Below are 18,350 nucleotides of genomic sequence, written 5' to 3'. Positions count from 1 at the left end.
GCTCAACCACTGAGCCACCCAGGTGTCCCTTAATACAAATTGTACATACTCTAGAAACTTCCTTTGTGTGATTTTTTTTTATTTTAAATATTTTATTTATTTATTCATGAGAGACAGAGAGTGAGGCAGAGACATAGGCAGAGGGAGAAGCAGGCTCCTTGTGGGGAGCCTGATGTGGGATTTGATCCTAGGACCCCAGGATCATGACTTGAGCTGAAGTCAGATCCATTGAGCCACCAGGCATCCCTGTGTGATTTTTATATAATTTCCAAAAGATAAGAACTTTGAACAAGTTAAAGCATTGCCTTTTAAACTAGAACCAGTGTTTTATTATAAGCTTTTAATTTGAAGTTCCAAAAAAAAAAACAACAGCACGGTCTGTTGCTCTTCCCATCAACCAGATGCAATAGAATCTGCCCAGAAATATGTCTGTACTTTCCCTAACTCTGCCAATTTTGCATTTATCCTTCCATCTACGCATTTGTTTCTCTGTTGGATTTGATGGTATCTGTCCACTATTATGTTTTGTCTATAACATGTTCTTAATACATGTCCCCCGCCAGATATATTTATATCAATATCATCTATTGTAGATTAAAAATTCTCCAAAGGTAGAATTTTTAGCACCATTGTCTTGAGCCCTGGCTCTGCATTAAATGCACCCGGGGCGCTCTGTGCATTCAAACGTGGATGTTGCCCCGAAGGTTCCGATTCAATAGATGTGGGGTGGGTCCATTCCGCAATATTCTGAAAAGGCTTTACCAGTAATTCTGATGCACCGTTGAGAGGCCCTCTTTTTAATATATCAATCCAAAGTAGCCAGCATACAGGCCTGGCACATAGGCAGCCCTCAAAAACTGGTTCTGTAATTGGCAAACCAGTTTGAGATGGAGCCTCACTTGAGGGGTCATTGGCAGTCTCTGCTCAAGTCCAGCACTTCAAAGGAAATAGAATGCTGACAAAGCCACAGCTGCACTTGCTTCACCTGTGTCACCTGAGCCCACCAGATTATTGATTTAACCCGGAGAGGCACAACCTCTTTTGTAATTAAAAAATGTTTGTGGGGTGCCTGGCTGGGTCTGTCCATGGAGCATGTGACTCTTGGTCTCAGAGTTGTGAGTTTGAGTCCTGCGTTGGGTGTAGAGATTACTTTAAAAAAAAAATCTTAAAAAAATTTTGGGGGGTATAGCTCAGTCGGTTAAGCGACTGCCTTCAGCTCAGGTCATGATCCCAGGATCCTGGGATTGAGCCCACCTTGTGCTCCCCACTCAGTGGGGAGTCTGCTTCTCCCTCTCCCTCTGCTGCTCCCCCTGCTTGTGTTCTCTCTCTCTGTCAAATAAATAAATAAAATCTTAAAATTTTTTTTTTTAACTAAAAGATTCTGGCTGCCAGCAATCTAAGATTACAGAAAGAATAGGCCTCTGTTGCCATAAAACAATCTTTATATTTATGGAATTCTTTTCCTTGACTTAAAATGGATAAATAACCATTCCAATAAGAAGTTCACATATAAGATTCCAGATTTGAGTTATATGATTCAGTAAATTAAACTTCCCAGGGATTGGGGCACCTGGATGGCACCATTGCCTAAGTGTCTGACTCTTGATTTTGGCTCAGGTTGTGATCTCAGGCTCATGAGATGAGAGGCCCGTCTGGCTCTGTGCTCATTTGGCTTCAGAGTGTCTCTCCCTCTGCCCCTCCCCCCAACTCATATGCTCATTCTCTCTCTCTCTCTCTCTCTCTCTCTCCTTAATAAATGATCTTTTTAAAAAGTCTCCAAAGATTTACTGGTGATGTAATGGAAGTCAGTGTTATATTTTCTTGGTATAAATCAGTCCCACCCTTGGTGACTCCTATAAGGGCAATTCGTTTGTAGCAATTCTAGAGCTATGAGAATTACCTGGATTTAGATGACAGGGCCCAAGGGCCAACCCTGGTCCCCCAGTGGAAGAATGGGCTGTCTTTCTGATCTCCATGGTGCTTCACAAATGCTAGGTGCATCAGAATCACCTGGGAAGCTTGTTAAACCCACAGACTTCTAGACCTTTCTGTGAAATTTTCATCCAGTGGCTCAGCCACAAAGCCTGGGAATCTGCATGCTTCACAGCCACTCCACATTGATTCTGATGCAGGGGATGTGACACCTACAGGAAGATCATGCTGGGGGTTGTGCTTTGTTTTTGTGTTTTTTGTTTTTTTTTTTCACTTCCAGTATCTGAAGGAAACTTCTGGAAGGGCTTAACCTAGGCTAGCATGGGAGATTTCCCATGCTAGGCATGTATTAAACTGTTTTTCTAACCTGTTTTCTAACAAGTGTATCTATACACCAAAAAACCAGTGTATTTATACACCAAAAAAAAAAAAAACAGTGTATTTATACACCAAAAAAAAAACCTCATGTACCCATTGGAGACATTTATTCCTGGTTGAAATTCAGTCTCAGAGCCAATGTTTTCAAACCCAATGAATTAAACTGTCTTACCAAAGCTCTTGGGAGTGTTTTCACAAGCTCTACCCTTTAATCTGAATGAAAATATAGACTCCATAAAAACAACTTCAAATAGAACTCATAATCTAATCAAGACAGAATACTGCAAAATCTTTTTTTTTTTTTTCAAAATCATTTGACCACATACCAGTTCTCTGTAGTGGCAGCCAGTTGGTAAACCATGTTGCAAAACTGCTCAATGAACGGTGGTTCAGGCTGTGAGGTCTTTGCGGGAGAAGAGGAGAGAGATGGACCTTTGCGTTGGCTTCTGTATCACTGAGATCTTCCCTCCTCTGGACTGAGGTACTGTGTCAAGGCCTTGACGTTAAGTCCCTTCCCCCATCTGCTCTTTTCCTGCCATTTACTTCTCTCCCTCACTCTTCCATCTTGGTTTCCCTTACCTTTTCTTGGAGGTGCCATGAAGTCTGGGACCCAGAGCCCTTTGAAGGGGGCCACTTGACCTTTGAAAAAGATGGCGGTGATACATTCACCCACAGAATCTCAGTCAGAGACCTCATCTTCACAGTCGAAAGGGACATCAGTTTGTAAAACCAACCCATCTTTCCTCCTTTTGGATGCTCACAGTGGTAGAGTCTATCGTGACGCTTTCTGAAATGGGGAGGAAATAGGAAATTAGTATCCTGAAACTGAATTGGAACCTTGGACAAGCTGCCAACACGCAGATGAGTCACCAAAAGGTCTGGGAGCAATTTGCCATCGCTCAACGCAGAAGGAGGTCAGAATGGAAATCAGCGAAAAACAAATGACTCAGTTTTCCTTTTCAGAAAAATGCTCGCTTCCAGCGGCCTGAATTGCCTGTTTAAATAAAAGGCATAAAACTGCAACCGGCCAATGGCAGTCCAGGTGGGAGAGTTAAGGACAGCTTCCTGCATTGGTGTCAGTCGAAGAGGGGATGCTTTCCGCTCCCTGGTGCACTGGGCAACTTTTTGCAGAAGCTTATGACATTGTGTACCAGGAAAAGGAGATGTAAGTCAAAGGAAGATTCAATCCTGTATTTATTTCCTGCTTTATCAGAGGCTCATGTGGTTGGAAAGAATGAGAAGGCCTGTGTTTCCGTCCCAACTTTTCTATTTACACGCTATATGACCTTGGCAGGTCATGCAACCTCTCTGAGAGTGTTTTCTCATCCGTGAAATGAGAATCGTGTCTGCATCACAGGGCAGCTATGAAGGGTAAGTGAGTTAGTGTACCTGAGTCGGTGCACATTTTTAGGCCCTGTAAAAATATAAAGTATCTTTGTGGCCATGAAAGTATTTGGAAGGATGGCAGTGGCCACTGGGCCACAGAAATGGAGCAAGGATGTGGGAGTGACTATGATGGCTTTGAGGGGAAATGATAAATGTTTGAATGTACATCCCCATTATCACAGGTATTTTTCCCTATGCATGCAGATGGGCCTCCATAAAATCAATCATGTCCATCATTGATTTCAAAATGTTAGGTAGCAAGAGCATCAACAGTAGACATTTCTGATTAAAGTAATAATGGCCACCACTTAATGCTCCCTTTACACCCAACACAGTGATAAGGTCTTTTTTTTTTTCAGATTATCTCATTAAATCACAACTCTGTGAGGTAGGGGTTCTCACCAGCAACTATCAGTGACAACCCCATGCATCGAGTAGTATTATTCCCTCTTTACAGATGATGAAACTCATCAAAATTAAACTTTTACAAACTTTCCCAGGGTCATTCACTATCAGGCAGTGGAAAAGAGTTTCAAACCTAAGTGCGTGTGACTCAGAAGCATGTGTCTTTAACCACCAAAATCTTGAAGAGAATGGAAGCCACACTGTTTTCCACTGAATTAGAACAGAAGTCCTGTCTCTGTGACAAGCTAGCCTTAAGTTCCTGTCTTTGCAATTAGTGCATGATGATGAGAGTACACATACACACACACACACACACACACACACGCACACCCTCACACCTGGCCCCCACCCACCATCATTCGCCTAAGTGGATATAACTGATAAAGAGTCAGCTTGGCTCTTCCTCTTACTCCTGCCCTAGTACTGACTAGCTATGTGTCTGTGAGTAAAGAATTTAAACTCTGAGCCTTGATTTCTTCCACAAGCAGAATTCCTAATGTTTATCCAGCCCACCTCACTGGGTGTTGTGAGGCTCAAGTGAGATATAACATGAAAGTGTTTATAGGTACTAAAGAAAAGGGGGGGCGGCTTTATTAAGAAACTCTTCAACCAGAAAGAACTTGGGAAGAGGTTTGGTAAGTAATACAGAAAAAGAAAAATACCCATTAACCCCCTGCCTGTAAGAGTCACTCCTCTCACAATGTATTTGCTCATCTAAAGAAGTGTCTTTCAAAGCACGGTGTGACTGGTGTCTTTCAAAGTCACGGTGTGACTGGTGGGACACCAGATTATTTTCAGAGGTATGTGAAAATGCATTTTAATAGTTCTATGCTCTAATGTACTCTAGAAAAATATACAAAACCTGTGGTTTCCCTGATTGTTACTGAGGGTTCAGCGAAGCATGGAAAGTGAGTCAATTTAAAGTCAACTAAGTATCATCAAGTACAGGTGTCACGGGGATTTGGCAAACCTGGTAAAAGTAGAAAGCAAGTGCCCTTAGGAAGCACTGACAAATGTTTGCTGCATTTGGAAAGAGACCTCTCTTGGAGCAGTTTGTCCGGTTCTCTCCACTTGATCTCTACCGACCCCTCTACGTGCAGTCGTTGCACCAGTAATGAGGCCTATGAACATTCTCCCCAGAGTCAGGAGGCGCCCACCTCCCCTGCTCCGGTTGAATGCACTCCATACGGAAGGGAATGTGGGCCCAAGGGCTGCTGTATTCCTTCTCCAAGAAACACACATTTTGCCCTGAATTACTGAGAGGATCCAAACCCAGATGCACCTTCTACACAGAGCATGAGTCTAGTTAAAAAACGTACCTTTGATATCTTAAAAGTCCCATCCAACATCTTTTGGAGTCAAAGCCTAAGTGCTCTGGAAAAAGGTTTACAACAGCCCTGATGGGATTAATTCCTCAGTTTACGCCCTGAGTGTTGACCATTCTCTTGCTGCAATTTCATTGCTGGAGGTTGAAAGCCGGTGACAACTATTTTACTGCAAGGTTTGCTTTGTCATTGATGACAGGACTTTCACTTAAGGTGGCTTCTCCAGGCCTTGTTGAGAAACCAATTTTGACCTGATATGACCTCTTAAAAAAAACAACAGGGTTTTCTGTATTAAAGAACTTCAGTGGACCATGTCCCATCTTTCTCCAAATATAATCTATTTAAACAGTGACTGAGAGAAAAATAAGGAAACATCATTTATTAAGAAGAAACCTTCATGCATTTTTCTCGAGGAGCTCCTGGCAGACATTTTTCTCTCATCATTTTAATAGCAACATCCAGATTTTTAGAAAAGAAGGAGTTTTAGGGATTCAGCAGCAGCCCACAGCCAAGGGTCAGATCTGAGATCTGAGCCCAGTTCTCTCTAGTCGCAAAGACCAGGACTTTGCACCGTATCACAGTACTCACCCTCAGCCCTTTATTAAGTGATATCAAGGAATAGTGCTTTTTAAATAATTTCATTAAGGAGTAACGAGAATAAGAATTTAATTAAGCTACGGGGGCGGAAGCCACGGTGACACCGTTCATGGGGGCTTCGGGGATGGTCGCCGAGGGGGACCGCTTGGACCCCAGCCCTGCCCTGGCTCCCTGAGCTCACTAAAGCGCTGGAGCAGCATTTCCCCCTGGGGCCGGGCCAGAGAGGAGTCCAGGGCAGGAACAAAGGCTTACACACCTCTTCCCCGTTCCTCCCTACCTGCCCACAGGTGTAGAGAGAGCAAGAAGCAGAAGGCTGGGGGGGGGGGAGCGGGCTATGAATCATTAAAGAGGGGAGCCATGCAGCCCTGTCTGAAGCAAGGTTCCCTCACCCAAGAGAGGTTTTTTTTTTCCCTTTGACAAATTTAGCCAAAGGAATCCGACAACAAACCACAAGATTTCTTTGTTGGGCTGAGAAGGCAAGATCCATGGGAAGTATTTTCCCACGCTGCTGCTTCTCCCTCCCAGAATACGGCCTGAGGAATTTCCACTTTCCTTCTGCTTCCACCATGCTCGGGGTCAAGCGGTGACTGCAAGATTACGTGGCTTTGGGGTCATTATGTGGTCTTGCCACTTAGCGCGTGAATGGACGTGAGCCCCCCAGATCACTGGCCTGGGTGCCGCGAGGTTGCCCAGGGGGCAGGCTCCGCACCTGGCGCTGCGAGGTCTGCAGAGATAGCCGGTGCCCACCTCCTGAGCAGATGCCCCAGGTGGGCGCCAGCTCCTCCTTAGCAGCGCCGGGGAGGCGCGCACCTTCCGCACAGGTCCCAGCCTATGGCCATCACTTATCTTATTGAATGGATGCCACAAAGGACTTGCTCTGAATTAGCCCGGGGCCCTGATTTCAAAATTTCTTTTTGGCCCCCAAATGGCTCTCTCCCTCTGTTCTTTTTTTTTTTTTTCTTCTTCTGTTCTTTAAGTTTTTCATTTGGTTGTGTTGCTTGCCTCCAGCCAGAGCCCTTCGGAATGCCTGGCGCTTGAAGCTGAGCTCACGCTGCCCCGAGACTGGCAGGCCTGGCCCCGGAGTGAGGCTCCTCAGGTGTGACCAGACGCTGTGCACCGCCCGCAGCCCGAAGCCCCGCTGTAGCTCATGTGATAACGGCCCAGACTAATGGTCTGCCACAAAACACTCCCCGGCAGCCCCCCACCCAAACCCTGTTATCTGGTTAGTATTTTGCACTTAATACCCAGAAAATGTCAAATCTCTGGGCTCTGGTTGGTTTTCTGAATACCAAGTCAGCAAAACTCTAAGCAGCTTTGGAAGCAAGCATATAAAATGTGCTCGGAGTAGCAATTTGCCTCCTCACTTTTGGTAACAGCTTGGCTTCGTTTTCTGCTAGAGCAGGGTTCCTCGCACCGGAGTATGTGCACTGCTCCCCTCTCCTACCTCCCAAAGTCCACAAAGACCTTCCAAAGGTACCAGGCAAGACGGTTTACACAAACACGTTTCTAGATCTTTTTTTTTTTAATTTATTTATTCATGAGAGACACACACGGAGAGAGAGAGTGAGAGAGGCAGAGACACAGGCAGAGGGAGAAGCAGGCTCCATGCAGGGAGCCCGACGGCGGACTCGATCTCGGGTCTCCAGTATCCCACCCTGGGCTGAAGGCGGCGCTAAACCGCTGAGCCACCCGGGCTGCCCCGTTTCTAGATTTTTCATTTCCGTACGAACACTTTCCCCAAAAGTCACCTGCCTTTGGAGGTGGGGGTGCCAGTAGACGCTTCATGCAGTCTAAAGGAGGGAACGAGTGGAACCGACTCCAGCGATCTGAGCTGGGCTGGGTGTCCTCGAAAGGCAGACATACGGGGAAGCCTCAGGGGGCCTTGTGGGGTGCAGCAGAGGTAGAGGTGGAGGATGAGATCCAGGAACGAGGACCCTGTCTTCCTTTGAAAACCACAGACCTTTGAACGGACCCGTTCTGCCAGAGCAGAATTAACTGTAACTGGGGAAAGAATCTCCAGAAAACATTTCTGTTGGTGCTGATTATTGGTTTAAACTGTTAAGCCGAACCGAATAACAAGATTCTACCTGTAATTTGCCAACTAATTAGATAAATATAATAGCAGGTGTGGGGGGGGTGTCTCTGGGGGGAGGGGGATCCCCCACAACTAATTTGGCTCGTAAGATCTCTACACATTGTCTATAAATGACTCTCCCATTATACACCCAGCCTGTACATTTGCGTGTTTGTTATGATTTATAATTCACAAAGTATTTTCGCATTATCTCACCTAATCCTTCTTCTCCCTGGGCTGCACTGGAGACTGGAGCGCCTGGTGTGAGCTCCCTCCTCCCAGCGTCAGGGTCCGAGGCAGTCTGCACCTGCACCTCCCTGGCCTCCTTCCCTGCCGTGTCCATGGAATGCAGAGTGCCCCTTCCCCTGCCCAAGGCTAATTCCACCCCCGCCCATTCCCGGGGACCCCATCAATCATCCCCCACTAACTTTAGCATCTTTCTTTCAACTGGCCCCTTCCCACACTAATGTGGTCAAATCTCTCCTGTCTTCGGGGAAACGAAACCTGGCTGCCCTGATGTTTCCAGCATCTGCCCACAGCATCCAGCTACGTGACGGCCGCTGCGCTCTCCCACCTCACTCTTCAGCTCTCTGCCTCTGGCTCCTGCCTCCTTAAAGCCATTCTCACAGAGGCCAGTCATCAGAGGGTCTTTATGCTCCCCACTGTCCCCGGGCCACAGGGTCCTGCGGAACAGTTCCTCCTTCCCGTGGTTTCCAGGGCACACCTCTTTCCAGACTTCTCCCCATCATCTCCAACTCATCTAGCTCAGGCTCCTTCACCAAGTTCTGGTCCTTCACCTGCCCTTTTAAAAAACTATGTTTATGGGGATCCCTGGGTGGCTCAGTGGTTTAGCACCTGCCTTCGGCCTAGGGCGTGAGCCTGGAGACCGGGGATTGAGTCCCGCCTTGGGCTCCCTGCATGGAGCCTGCTTCTCCCTCTGCCTGTGTCTCTGCCTCTTTCTCTGTGTCTCCCATGAATAAATAAATAGGAAACCCCCCCCCAAAAAAAAGAAACTATGTTTATTAAAACATGACATACATACAGAGAAGTGTATGAATCCTGGGTTTACAGACTGATTTTTGCCAACTGAACACACCCAAGTAATTGGCACTCAGATCAAAAGAAAAACTGTTTCCATTTCCAGCACCCCCAGAAATACCCCTTATACTCTTTTTTTTTAATTTTTATTTATTTATTTATGATAGTCACAGAGACAGAGAGAGAGAGGCAGAGACACAGGCAGAGGGAGAAGCAGGCTCCATGCACCGGGAGCCCGATGTGGGATTCAATCCCGGGTCTCCAGGATCGTGCCCTGGGCCAAAGGCAGGCGCCAAACCGCTGCACCACCCAGGGATCCCCCCCTTATACTCTCTTATAGCCCCCCTGCCCTCCCAAAACATAACCACCATCTTGACTTTGAACATCAGAGATGCATTTTGGCTGTCAGTCTTTTTTTTTTTTTTTTTTTTTTTTGGTGTTCAGCATTGTGGGTGGGAGAATTACCCATATTTTGTAGGTACAGTTTGTCCAAAGTTCTGTAGGAGCTTTGACGGAAATAATACCCTACAATTCATGTATCTATTCTGTGATGGGCATTTGGTGGGTTTCCACGTTTTGCTGTTAGAAGGTGTGCTGTGATAAAACACTCTTGTGCCTGCTTTGTAAATGGTGAGCTCCCTCAATTTCCATTCTAGATCTTTCTATAATGGTCCCTCAGAGTAGATCTGGAATATTTTGGAGGCAAAGATTGCTTAGACATGAGAGCAGCATCTCTTCTCACTAAGCAAGAAAGAAGCCTGTGGAAATATTTCAGGTGAATATGTTTTCAAATAGTGCTATTGTTATACCCTCAAATTTAATATCTGCACACCAGCTGAACAATAATAACAACCTGAAGTCCAAAATCCTTACAGGAAAGATTAAACTAGTGCCAGCTATGTGTTCAAGAATCTCATCGGAAAGATTAAATTCGTAAAATATAATTTATTTCTCAGTGTATGAACCAAAGATTCCATAATACCAGAATTCCATAAGTTCTATTAGTTTTGGTCTTAATTTCTACTCCACGATAATTAGTGATGGGACCTGGATCTCCTTTATGACACTGTATAAGTGTTCTAGCAAGGCAAAGCAGAAAATGGGCATGCCATTTTTTTTTAAGATTTTATTTATTTATTCACAAGATACACAGAGAGAGGCAGAGACACAGGCAGAGGGAGAAGCAGGCTCCATGCAGGGAGCCCGACGTGGGACTCGATCCCCGGACCCTGGGATCACGACCTGAGCCGAAGGCAGACACTCAACCACTGAGCCATGAAGCACCCCTGGGCATGCCATTCTTGCTGTCATCAGCGGCCACGTCAAAGTGACGTGGAATAGCTCCTACAGCCAAGCTCCAAGCCCCGAGACTCACTAATGAGACTATGTCAAATGAGTCAAGATTGATTAATATATGAAATCAAACTGTAGACATTTTAGGTAAAAGCAAAGTTCTGGGATTACGTGCACATCAAGTGTGTAAAGAAATTTTTTATATTTTTTGCTATGCTTAATAATTCAGAAACTTTTTGTTTTGATATAATTATTCTCAGAAAAAATGTAAACTGAAATCTAGCAATTAGTACTTCATAGTAATAGATATTAAATTTACACTCTCCTGAGGAGGTAGAGAAACATGTACCACCTCAATTCTCATGATTTTGAATTTTTTCTCCTACAAAGATATTTTTAAATATGGGACTTTTAGAGATTATTTTTCTAGAGAAATTCCTCTACTCCGTGCCAAATAATTTTGAAATATTCGTCATTTCTCTTTGATGATAAACTATGTAGTGTTGCTTCTGCTTTTAGAAACAAAAGAAAAATGTGTTTACAGTTTCACTTTGAGGCTCTTTAGAAAGAATTCTTGTAACAGTGAATGGTAAATAAATTTTGAACAAAAAGTTGGTTCAAAACTGGAAACAAGTATCAATATCCCACTTGACTCATTGGCCACCAAGGTATTTGGCGAATCAGTGGGTAAAATTGTCAATGTCTGGATCAATTATGGAAGTGGGTTAGTCCCAGCTAATAGTGTAGAATGATGATTTGTTTTAAACCTGCCACATATTTTCCTACTTGTTATGCCTTGACAAGGCTTCACATTTTAAAGCATTGTCAACATTTTCCTAATAGATACAGGAACTAACAATATTGACTATTTTGGAGCTCTTTCACTTTTTTTTTAAGATTTTATTTATTTATTCATGATAGAAAGAGAGAGACAGGGGCAGAGACACAGGCAGAGAGAGAAGCAGGCTCCACACCAGGAGCCTGATGCAGGACTCGATCCTGGGCTCCAGGATCACGCCCTGGGCCAAAGGCAGGCGCCAAACTGCTGAGCCATCCAGGGATCCCCACCCTTTTACTTCTTTAAAAGATATGACAGTGTAGTTCTTCTCTTTTAAACTTTGCTGCAACTCTTTTGAGTTCTCTACTTGTACTAATATCACAAGTATGTACCCACCCAGGAACCATATGCAGATACATTCCAATAGTCTGCAAATAATTTTGGCCCAAAGTCAGTTGGTCCAGGTCACGGATCCTCTCCTTGATTAAGATATCTCACAATAGGCAGGAATCTTTTGGTTGCAATTGCTAGGAGTCGAATGAGCTAATGTGGGCAAAGGGGGATTTTACTGGAAGGATCGAGGTATCTTTTTTTTTTTAATTAAATTTTTTCTTTTTTTTTTTAGGATCGAGGTATCTTACATCTAAACTGCCTGAAAGAAAAGCAGGGGAGCAGCTGTGTCCCAGGGACAGGGCCACAGCTGGGACTCCTGCCCTCTGCCTTGGCCTCTCTGTGCATTGCCTTCATTCCCTTTCACTGCAGATCAGGTTTCTCCGGCGGTGGGGTGCGCAGCCTCGGGGGCCCTCCCAGGCCGGATGGAGGCAGCCTCACACCTGCATCCTTTGGGAGCAGAAGGCCCCTTTGTGAAACGAAAAAGGCACCCCTTGCCCTTGGATGTAGTCCTGCCAGCAGGGCCCTAGGTGTGGTCAGCAGAAGCAAGTGAGATCTCAGCCCAAGCTCTGCTCCTCGCCTGGGCGCCTTTGCTCGGAGCACCCACTGACGCTGGTGTCCCTGCAGGGCTGTCGCTTCTCACGGCTTCTGTGCCTCCGTGAGGTGGCCCCTGCTCCCCTCGGGTGCCCCATGAAATGCCCCCGCCTCCCTGTGCTCAGGGCCCAGCCACTGGAGCCGCTGGGTTTCTCTTTCTCTTCCTAAGAAGGGGTCAAGGAGTGGCAGGCTGCTCTCCTCCACTGAGGGCTTACGTGAATTAAAAGGGATTATGCTTTGGAGAGGGACGCGAGCCTTTAATCGGCCAGACAAGGACGCGGCGGCCGCAGCCAGAGGTGCCCGGAGCGGCACTGATGTCCTTTCCTGTCGCTGCACCGACGGAAGGCTCACCGTGATAACTGTTCCTGTGGTCACCAGCATGGGCTTCGCGAGACAGATCCAGCTTTTGCTCTGGAAGAACTGGACCCTGAGGAAAAGGCAAAAGGTAACAAGTGCAGTCTGCAGTCTCAAAGCGCCACGTGGAGCAAATACACACGGGGGCTGGGGCCGGGGCCGGGGTGGGGAAGGTGAGCTGGCCATGGCCATTGCTATTTAGCACTGAAGCAACAGGTGGCTGCTCCGTGAACCTCTCTGGCAAGTGTCCTTCCCAGGGGGATGGGTGTCTCTGTCCAGAGGTGGACACTTCTCCCTGCAGCCCGGCAGGGCCACAGTATAGTCTTCTTTTGCCTTCCCTGCATATGAATCCATTGCCTGTCCCTCCCTTCCCACCCCCTTCTCCTCCCCCAGCCCCTGGTTTTGAAACCTTCCAGTCCAGCCCACAAGCCCTTGAGCATCCATCCATCCGTACTGTGCTGTGGGTAGATCCTAAGTCCCGAAGAACAGGCTCAAATGAAAACAACACGCTCCAACCGGACCAATGATACCAGCTTCCCAGACCATAGATTCTAGGAGGCACACTGGCTTTCCACATTTTCACATCTCTGACCTTGGGATGCAGCTCACAATCAAGTGACAGTGTAACTGGACACATCTGTTTCTTTCTTAGTGTGCAAAAATCAACAGTGCACCTTATGATCGACTGCTTCTTAGATTCAGTGAGACACAATAACTTATCGACTAGCACAGACGTTTATTGAGCCCTTCCAGTGAGCAGATCTAAGGGCTGGGCTGGGCCAGGGATGTAAAAACAGAAGACCCAGATTCTACCCTGGACACACTTCTAGTCTGGCTGGGGGAAACCTGAAGGGTGTTTTGAGACCAAGAGCAATAAAAGTAGCACCAGTCAAATATTCCCCTGAGAAGTTCCGGCAAGAGCCACCCACAGGCCATCAGAGGATCCCAAGAGTGTACATGCAAATGCCAATTGGCTTCTAATTGTTTTCTGGAAAGAGGTGAAGAGTGAATATATAACTACAAGGAACATGTGCTTTGCTACAGCCTTGCAGTCTTGCAAATGCCAAATGACTAAAGATGCTGAAAGAGGAAGGGGGGGGAGGAAGAAGGGGTGGGTCGAGCTGAGATTAGACAGGAGGCAGGCAAGATGGGGAGATTTGGGAAAGAGGACAGGGAGGAAGATTGGCTGTGACGATGAAGAGAATGCATTTGTTCCAAGCCTCGATTTGAGATGGGTTTATGCAGGCGGGACAGGGTTTTCCTGGATGATGGAATGACTGTTAGGGAAGAAGAGGGCCAACCAGCGGAACATCTGAAGACCTGTGACTGAGTGTCTCTGTCAGGGTTCAGTCAGAGAGAATCTGGAATATAAAACTGTGTTAGCTAAGAGTGAGGCTGGTAACTTAGTGGATAAAAGAGAACAAGGTATCATGGAGGCAGCAATTGTGGATGCAGCTTGCACCCCGAGGGCTGAGGGAACCAAAGGAAGAACAGGGAACTCTTAGCACTTGGAAACACAGAGGAGATGTTGGTGGAGCTGTAACCCGGGCTTGTGAGGAAGAGGCACAGTGAGACTGCTGCTGGGGTCTCCTGCCCAGATCCGTGCAGAAGGACCCTGGCTAGGTTTGGAGTATTTAAAGCAGAGAGATAATAGCTTAATAATTAGCCCAGAAAAGAGCAAGTAGCAGAAGGCATAACCCAGCCATGTGAACAGGTGATTGGTTTTCTCTGGTGTGTGTCGCTTGGACAGAACTCAGGGAGCCTGCAGGGGAAAGCCAAGTTAGGACCCCTCGTACATGGGAACACCGCTGTCCTTGGGTTGCTTTCCTTGTCAGAGCTATTCTGATTTTCAAATTAGTGTTGAAGTTATTTGTTGCCTTCAGGAGCCAAGGGCTAACGGTAATCAGAGACTCAATCCCTTGCTTCCAAGAGCTTCTCTTTCAGAACAAAAATAGACAGAAGGTAAGCAAGATTCACTATTAAATGCATTTATTTATTAATGTGTTCCTTCACTCAGTGAATACTTCATAATCACTAGGTACTGTGCCAGGTGCTAGGTACATAGGTACATAAGGGCCAACAAGACAAGCATGGTCCTTGACCACATGATGTTTTTAGTCGATGAAATGCCAAGGACAATCCAATCTGCAACTGTTCCTTTCTCTCCTTTCTCTCTTTCCCATGAGAAATTAAGATTCTCACTTAATCCTACTCTCAATAAGCCCCTTGTGGCCTTCGAACAACGTACTTGAGGACATTACCTGCTGAAATTATTCCATTTCTGTGGCAAGCATGTTTCTATTACAGAGAATAACCCCATTTTCAAAAACCAGGTTTGGCTCAGAGGCCTTATAGCCTCTGCTCCCTTTCCCTGGTGTTGGCGGGGGGTGGGGGGTGTCCCCAGTTCAGGGACTCCGTCTTCCCCACAGTGTGCGCCCGGGGCAACACGCTGCCAGCCTCTCTGTGGTGAGATAGGCCCACTCAGGCTGAGATGCCCGGCTGGGGTAAGCTCCCAGGACTACACTTGGTCTGGGCTGCCACTCACTTGATGCCATCCCGATGGCCTGGAATTCTAGATTGTCTGGTGTGCCTCCCCTGACTTGCCCACTCCTACCATATTCCAGGAATTACCAGGATGTCTGAGCAAGATGGAGGCATCTTCTACAACCCCCAGCAGCTCTGACAGGGGTCTGTGGTGCCTTCTCAAAGCTTTTGGTTCTTCTGGAAGGTTTCGCCTCAGCAAAATGGGGACTCCCAGGAAAGCACAGCACACCTAACCCATAACCCAGCTCCTTGGTTTTGAACTTCTCAAACTTCCATGGTTTGGGGTGTTTACTGTTGTGAACAGGAACAAAACAGATACCAAATTTCCCCATCTCTCTTCTCCCAACCCCTGAGGGCCTAAGATGAACATCTTTAGATCTCTGCGTTCCTCCTTCCTTTTTTAAATTTTCTTCCTCTGTTAACATTTATCAAGTATTACTAAGCGCCTGGCACTGTACTATCACCTCTGTTCCAGGACAGAGATACCACTAGTGTCCCCATGGGTACTGATGAGGTCAGGGAGGCTTCAGAGAACGTTAGTGACCCGTGGGGCTGGAGGACATGGCCACTACCCCACACTGTGGCCGTGGAGACTGCAAAGATCCAGTGGCTGTCATTGAATCTATCGTCCAAACCAGGGCAGTTTTGAAAGTGAAAAATAGTACTAGGATCAATGGCCCCAGGGCAACACATGTAAACTAACACCTGACCTGGCAAACTGGGCTGTACAGTCACCCCATGTATCCAGCACAGCCTGGTGGCTGGGTCACAGCCCCCACGCCCATGGGAGCTGGAGCCAGGTGGGAGCTCGCGCCTGCGCAAAGGCCCTGACCCAATAGCGTGCACAGCAGTGGAGTAGAAGGAAACACCCGGTGGGGGGTGAGGATGAGCTGGGGAGTTCAGAAAAGAAATGGGGTTTGGAGAGCATGAGAGAAGACTTCGCACGCAAGGAGTTGGGCTGCAGAATGGGCACTTCCAGTGTCAAGAGCTCTCCCCACTGTCCCGGACAAATGCACACCACCCATATTTGCTAGGGACCAGGCGCTGCGCCAGGGAGGGCTTATAAAGAGCATCGGGTGTGTCTCCTTTCCCTGAGAACTCACAGTGTAGGGCCTCCCTGGTCGCAGCTTCCATGGCAGAGCAGGATGTTTGGGGAGGCCTCCTGAGAGTAGGGGGCTTATCGTGTCCTGGACACCTGGTACAGCTGCAGGCCTTGGTCCTGGGCCCAGTATGAGGCAGGGAGAGCTGTCAGGGTGCAGGGACGGTGGGCAACCTGGGTCGCATTCATCCAGGCAAGAATCCTGGCTGAGTTGTTGGTGCAGAGGGCAGAATCAAACGGCTCATTTCAAGCCTCGGCTACCCACCTTCAAATTGGAAACAGACTAGGAGGGAAGGAAATCTAGCTGGCCGAGATTTAAAACAACAAGCACAACTCTGCCCTTCCCTGCCACCCCTCCTCCCCATGTAGGTTGAGCAGTAAAGGGGGGGGAGGGGAAGCAAAGAGAAAAAAAAGAGAGAACAAGGAAATACCAGTTTGGGGGAAAAAAATTTTCCATCGGCCCCTTCTGAGCCTTGGCTGGGCTTAATTAAAGTTACAGACATGTTTAAAGGGAAAGGGTGGGGGGAGTCAGAGCCGCCCTGAAAACATGTTTTTAATTACGCTGTGGAATTTCTCCCTGGGGTCCGCCTGTGCACAGTTGAGCATCAAGGACAGGGATGCCGCTTTGGGGTGGGGATGCTGAGCGCGACTCCGGCGGGGGCGCAGGGAGAGGCTGTTGAGGACCTGCGGGGCTGGAAAAGAGCTGCTGGTGGTCTTTGTATGGGAGGGAGCGTGAAATGCAGCCCCTCCAAAACAAACCCTCGCAGAGTTAGCACTATAACACCGACCTCTCAACAAACGTTTCTCGAAGATTACCAAGCACTACCTATGCCAGGGGTTCGCAGCCGCAGCTGCACACTGGAATTGCCTGGGAAGTGTCAAAAACAAACAAACAAAACCCATCTTGATGTCCCACCCCACTCCCCCCACCACCCAGAAACCTGCGTAATTGATGTGGGGGCTTGGCCTGAGCTCCCCACCTGATTCCAGCAGGCAGCCACCTGGGAACTGCCTTCAAAGAAGGTGGTCAAGTAGGGCAGGGACTGTAGGCAGGACACAGCAGCCCTAACTCAGAGATGGGGTGAAGGCGAACACCTGCCAGGCCACCCTAGGCCCTGGCAAAGAATGAAGGAGGGAACAAGGATTCTGATCTGGTCTTCAAATCACAATGCTTTGCAAAGACCAAGTACTTCAACAATACAAGAATGAATGAGAGGAGAGAGAGTGTACATGAGGAGCCCTGGAAAGGGGGTGGGTTGTGCACCAGCTTGGGTTTGGGTGTTTTATCCATGGCGTCAGTAGGCCAGGCTGGCTGATCCCTCCCCCGGTCCAAGCCCCCCTAACAGGTGGAGCAGGGGATGGTGGGTGGTCAGTTTCTCAGGAAGCCCAAGTTTTCCAAACTGGCAAATGAGCTGTTCTGACTCCTGAAAGGGAGAAGGGGAGGAAATATGAATGTGAGTGAGGGGCGAGCCTAAGAGCTTGCAGGTCATTTTAATGACATCCCTTTGCTCTTTGGGCTTTCCATAGTGTGCCATGGCCTACTGTGTGTCCCTGTGGTCTTTGTGAGAAGTGAGGGTCAGTCATGAATGGCTTGTGTTTGTTGAATGTTACCTCGTGCCAGGTTCTGCCCTAGGTGTTTTATACTCGCTTCATGCTCACACCTGCTCTGGGAGGTGGGTCCTCATAGCATCCCCTGTTTTACAGATGAGGTCCTGAGGCATGGAAAGACTGATCGGTCTACCCAAGGTCATGCAGGCAATACGGAGCAGGGAGCAGAGCCAGATAAAAACCTCAGTACTGACACATTCAACCCGCAGTGTGTACTGAAGGACAACATAGTCTCATTTCACAGATGAGAAAACTGAGACTCAGTGCTTGAACAAGCTCCAAAGTGATTCTGAACCCAGATCTTCCCATTCCCAAATGTCTAACATACCAGACTACTCCCAGATAGACGTTGCTACATGGAAGGAAGCTGACTGACTTGGGAGAAAGCCAAGGTTGCTCACAATTGTCTTAAGGGGAAGAATCAGATGTGCGGAATCCGGACTGGTTGTCTCACTTCCTCGGTGAAGACACCACGAACAACTTCCGGTTTCATCACTTGTACCTATCACTCACCCTGTGATCTTGCCGGACTTGCTCCCCAATCTTACTCATGGA

The 18,350-nt window shown here is 47.4% G+C and overlaps 1 protein-coding gene across 1 annotated transcript in view; it reads left to right on the top strand.

Moving 5' to 3' along the window:
- The first annotated feature begins 12,302 nt into the window (after nt 1–12,302).
- The window catches only part of ABCA4 (ATP binding cassette subfamily A member 4), a 127,189-nt gene continuing 121,141 nt past the window's right edge, over nt 12,303–18,350 (top strand). Inside the window, exon 1 of the mRNA XM_055340937.1 lies at nt 12,303–12,635. Within this exon, the coding sequence (XP_055196912.1) occupies nt 12,423–12,635 (213 nt within the window). The 5' untranslated portion in view covers nt 12,303–12,422. The remainder of the gene's footprint in view (nt 12,636–18,350) is intronic.

This window comes from Nyctereutes procyonoides, unplaced genomic scaffold (genome assembly GCF_905146905.1).
Source record: "Nyctereutes procyonoides isolate TBG_1078 unplaced genomic scaffold, NYPRO_anot_genome, whole genome shotgun sequence".
In the NCBI taxonomy this organism is placed as follows: domain Eukaryota; kingdom Metazoa; phylum Chordata; class Mammalia; order Carnivora; family Canidae; genus Nyctereutes; species Nyctereutes procyonoides.
Note: the sequence above shows the minus strand (reverse complement) of the source record. Positions and strands in the feature narration are given on the sequence as shown.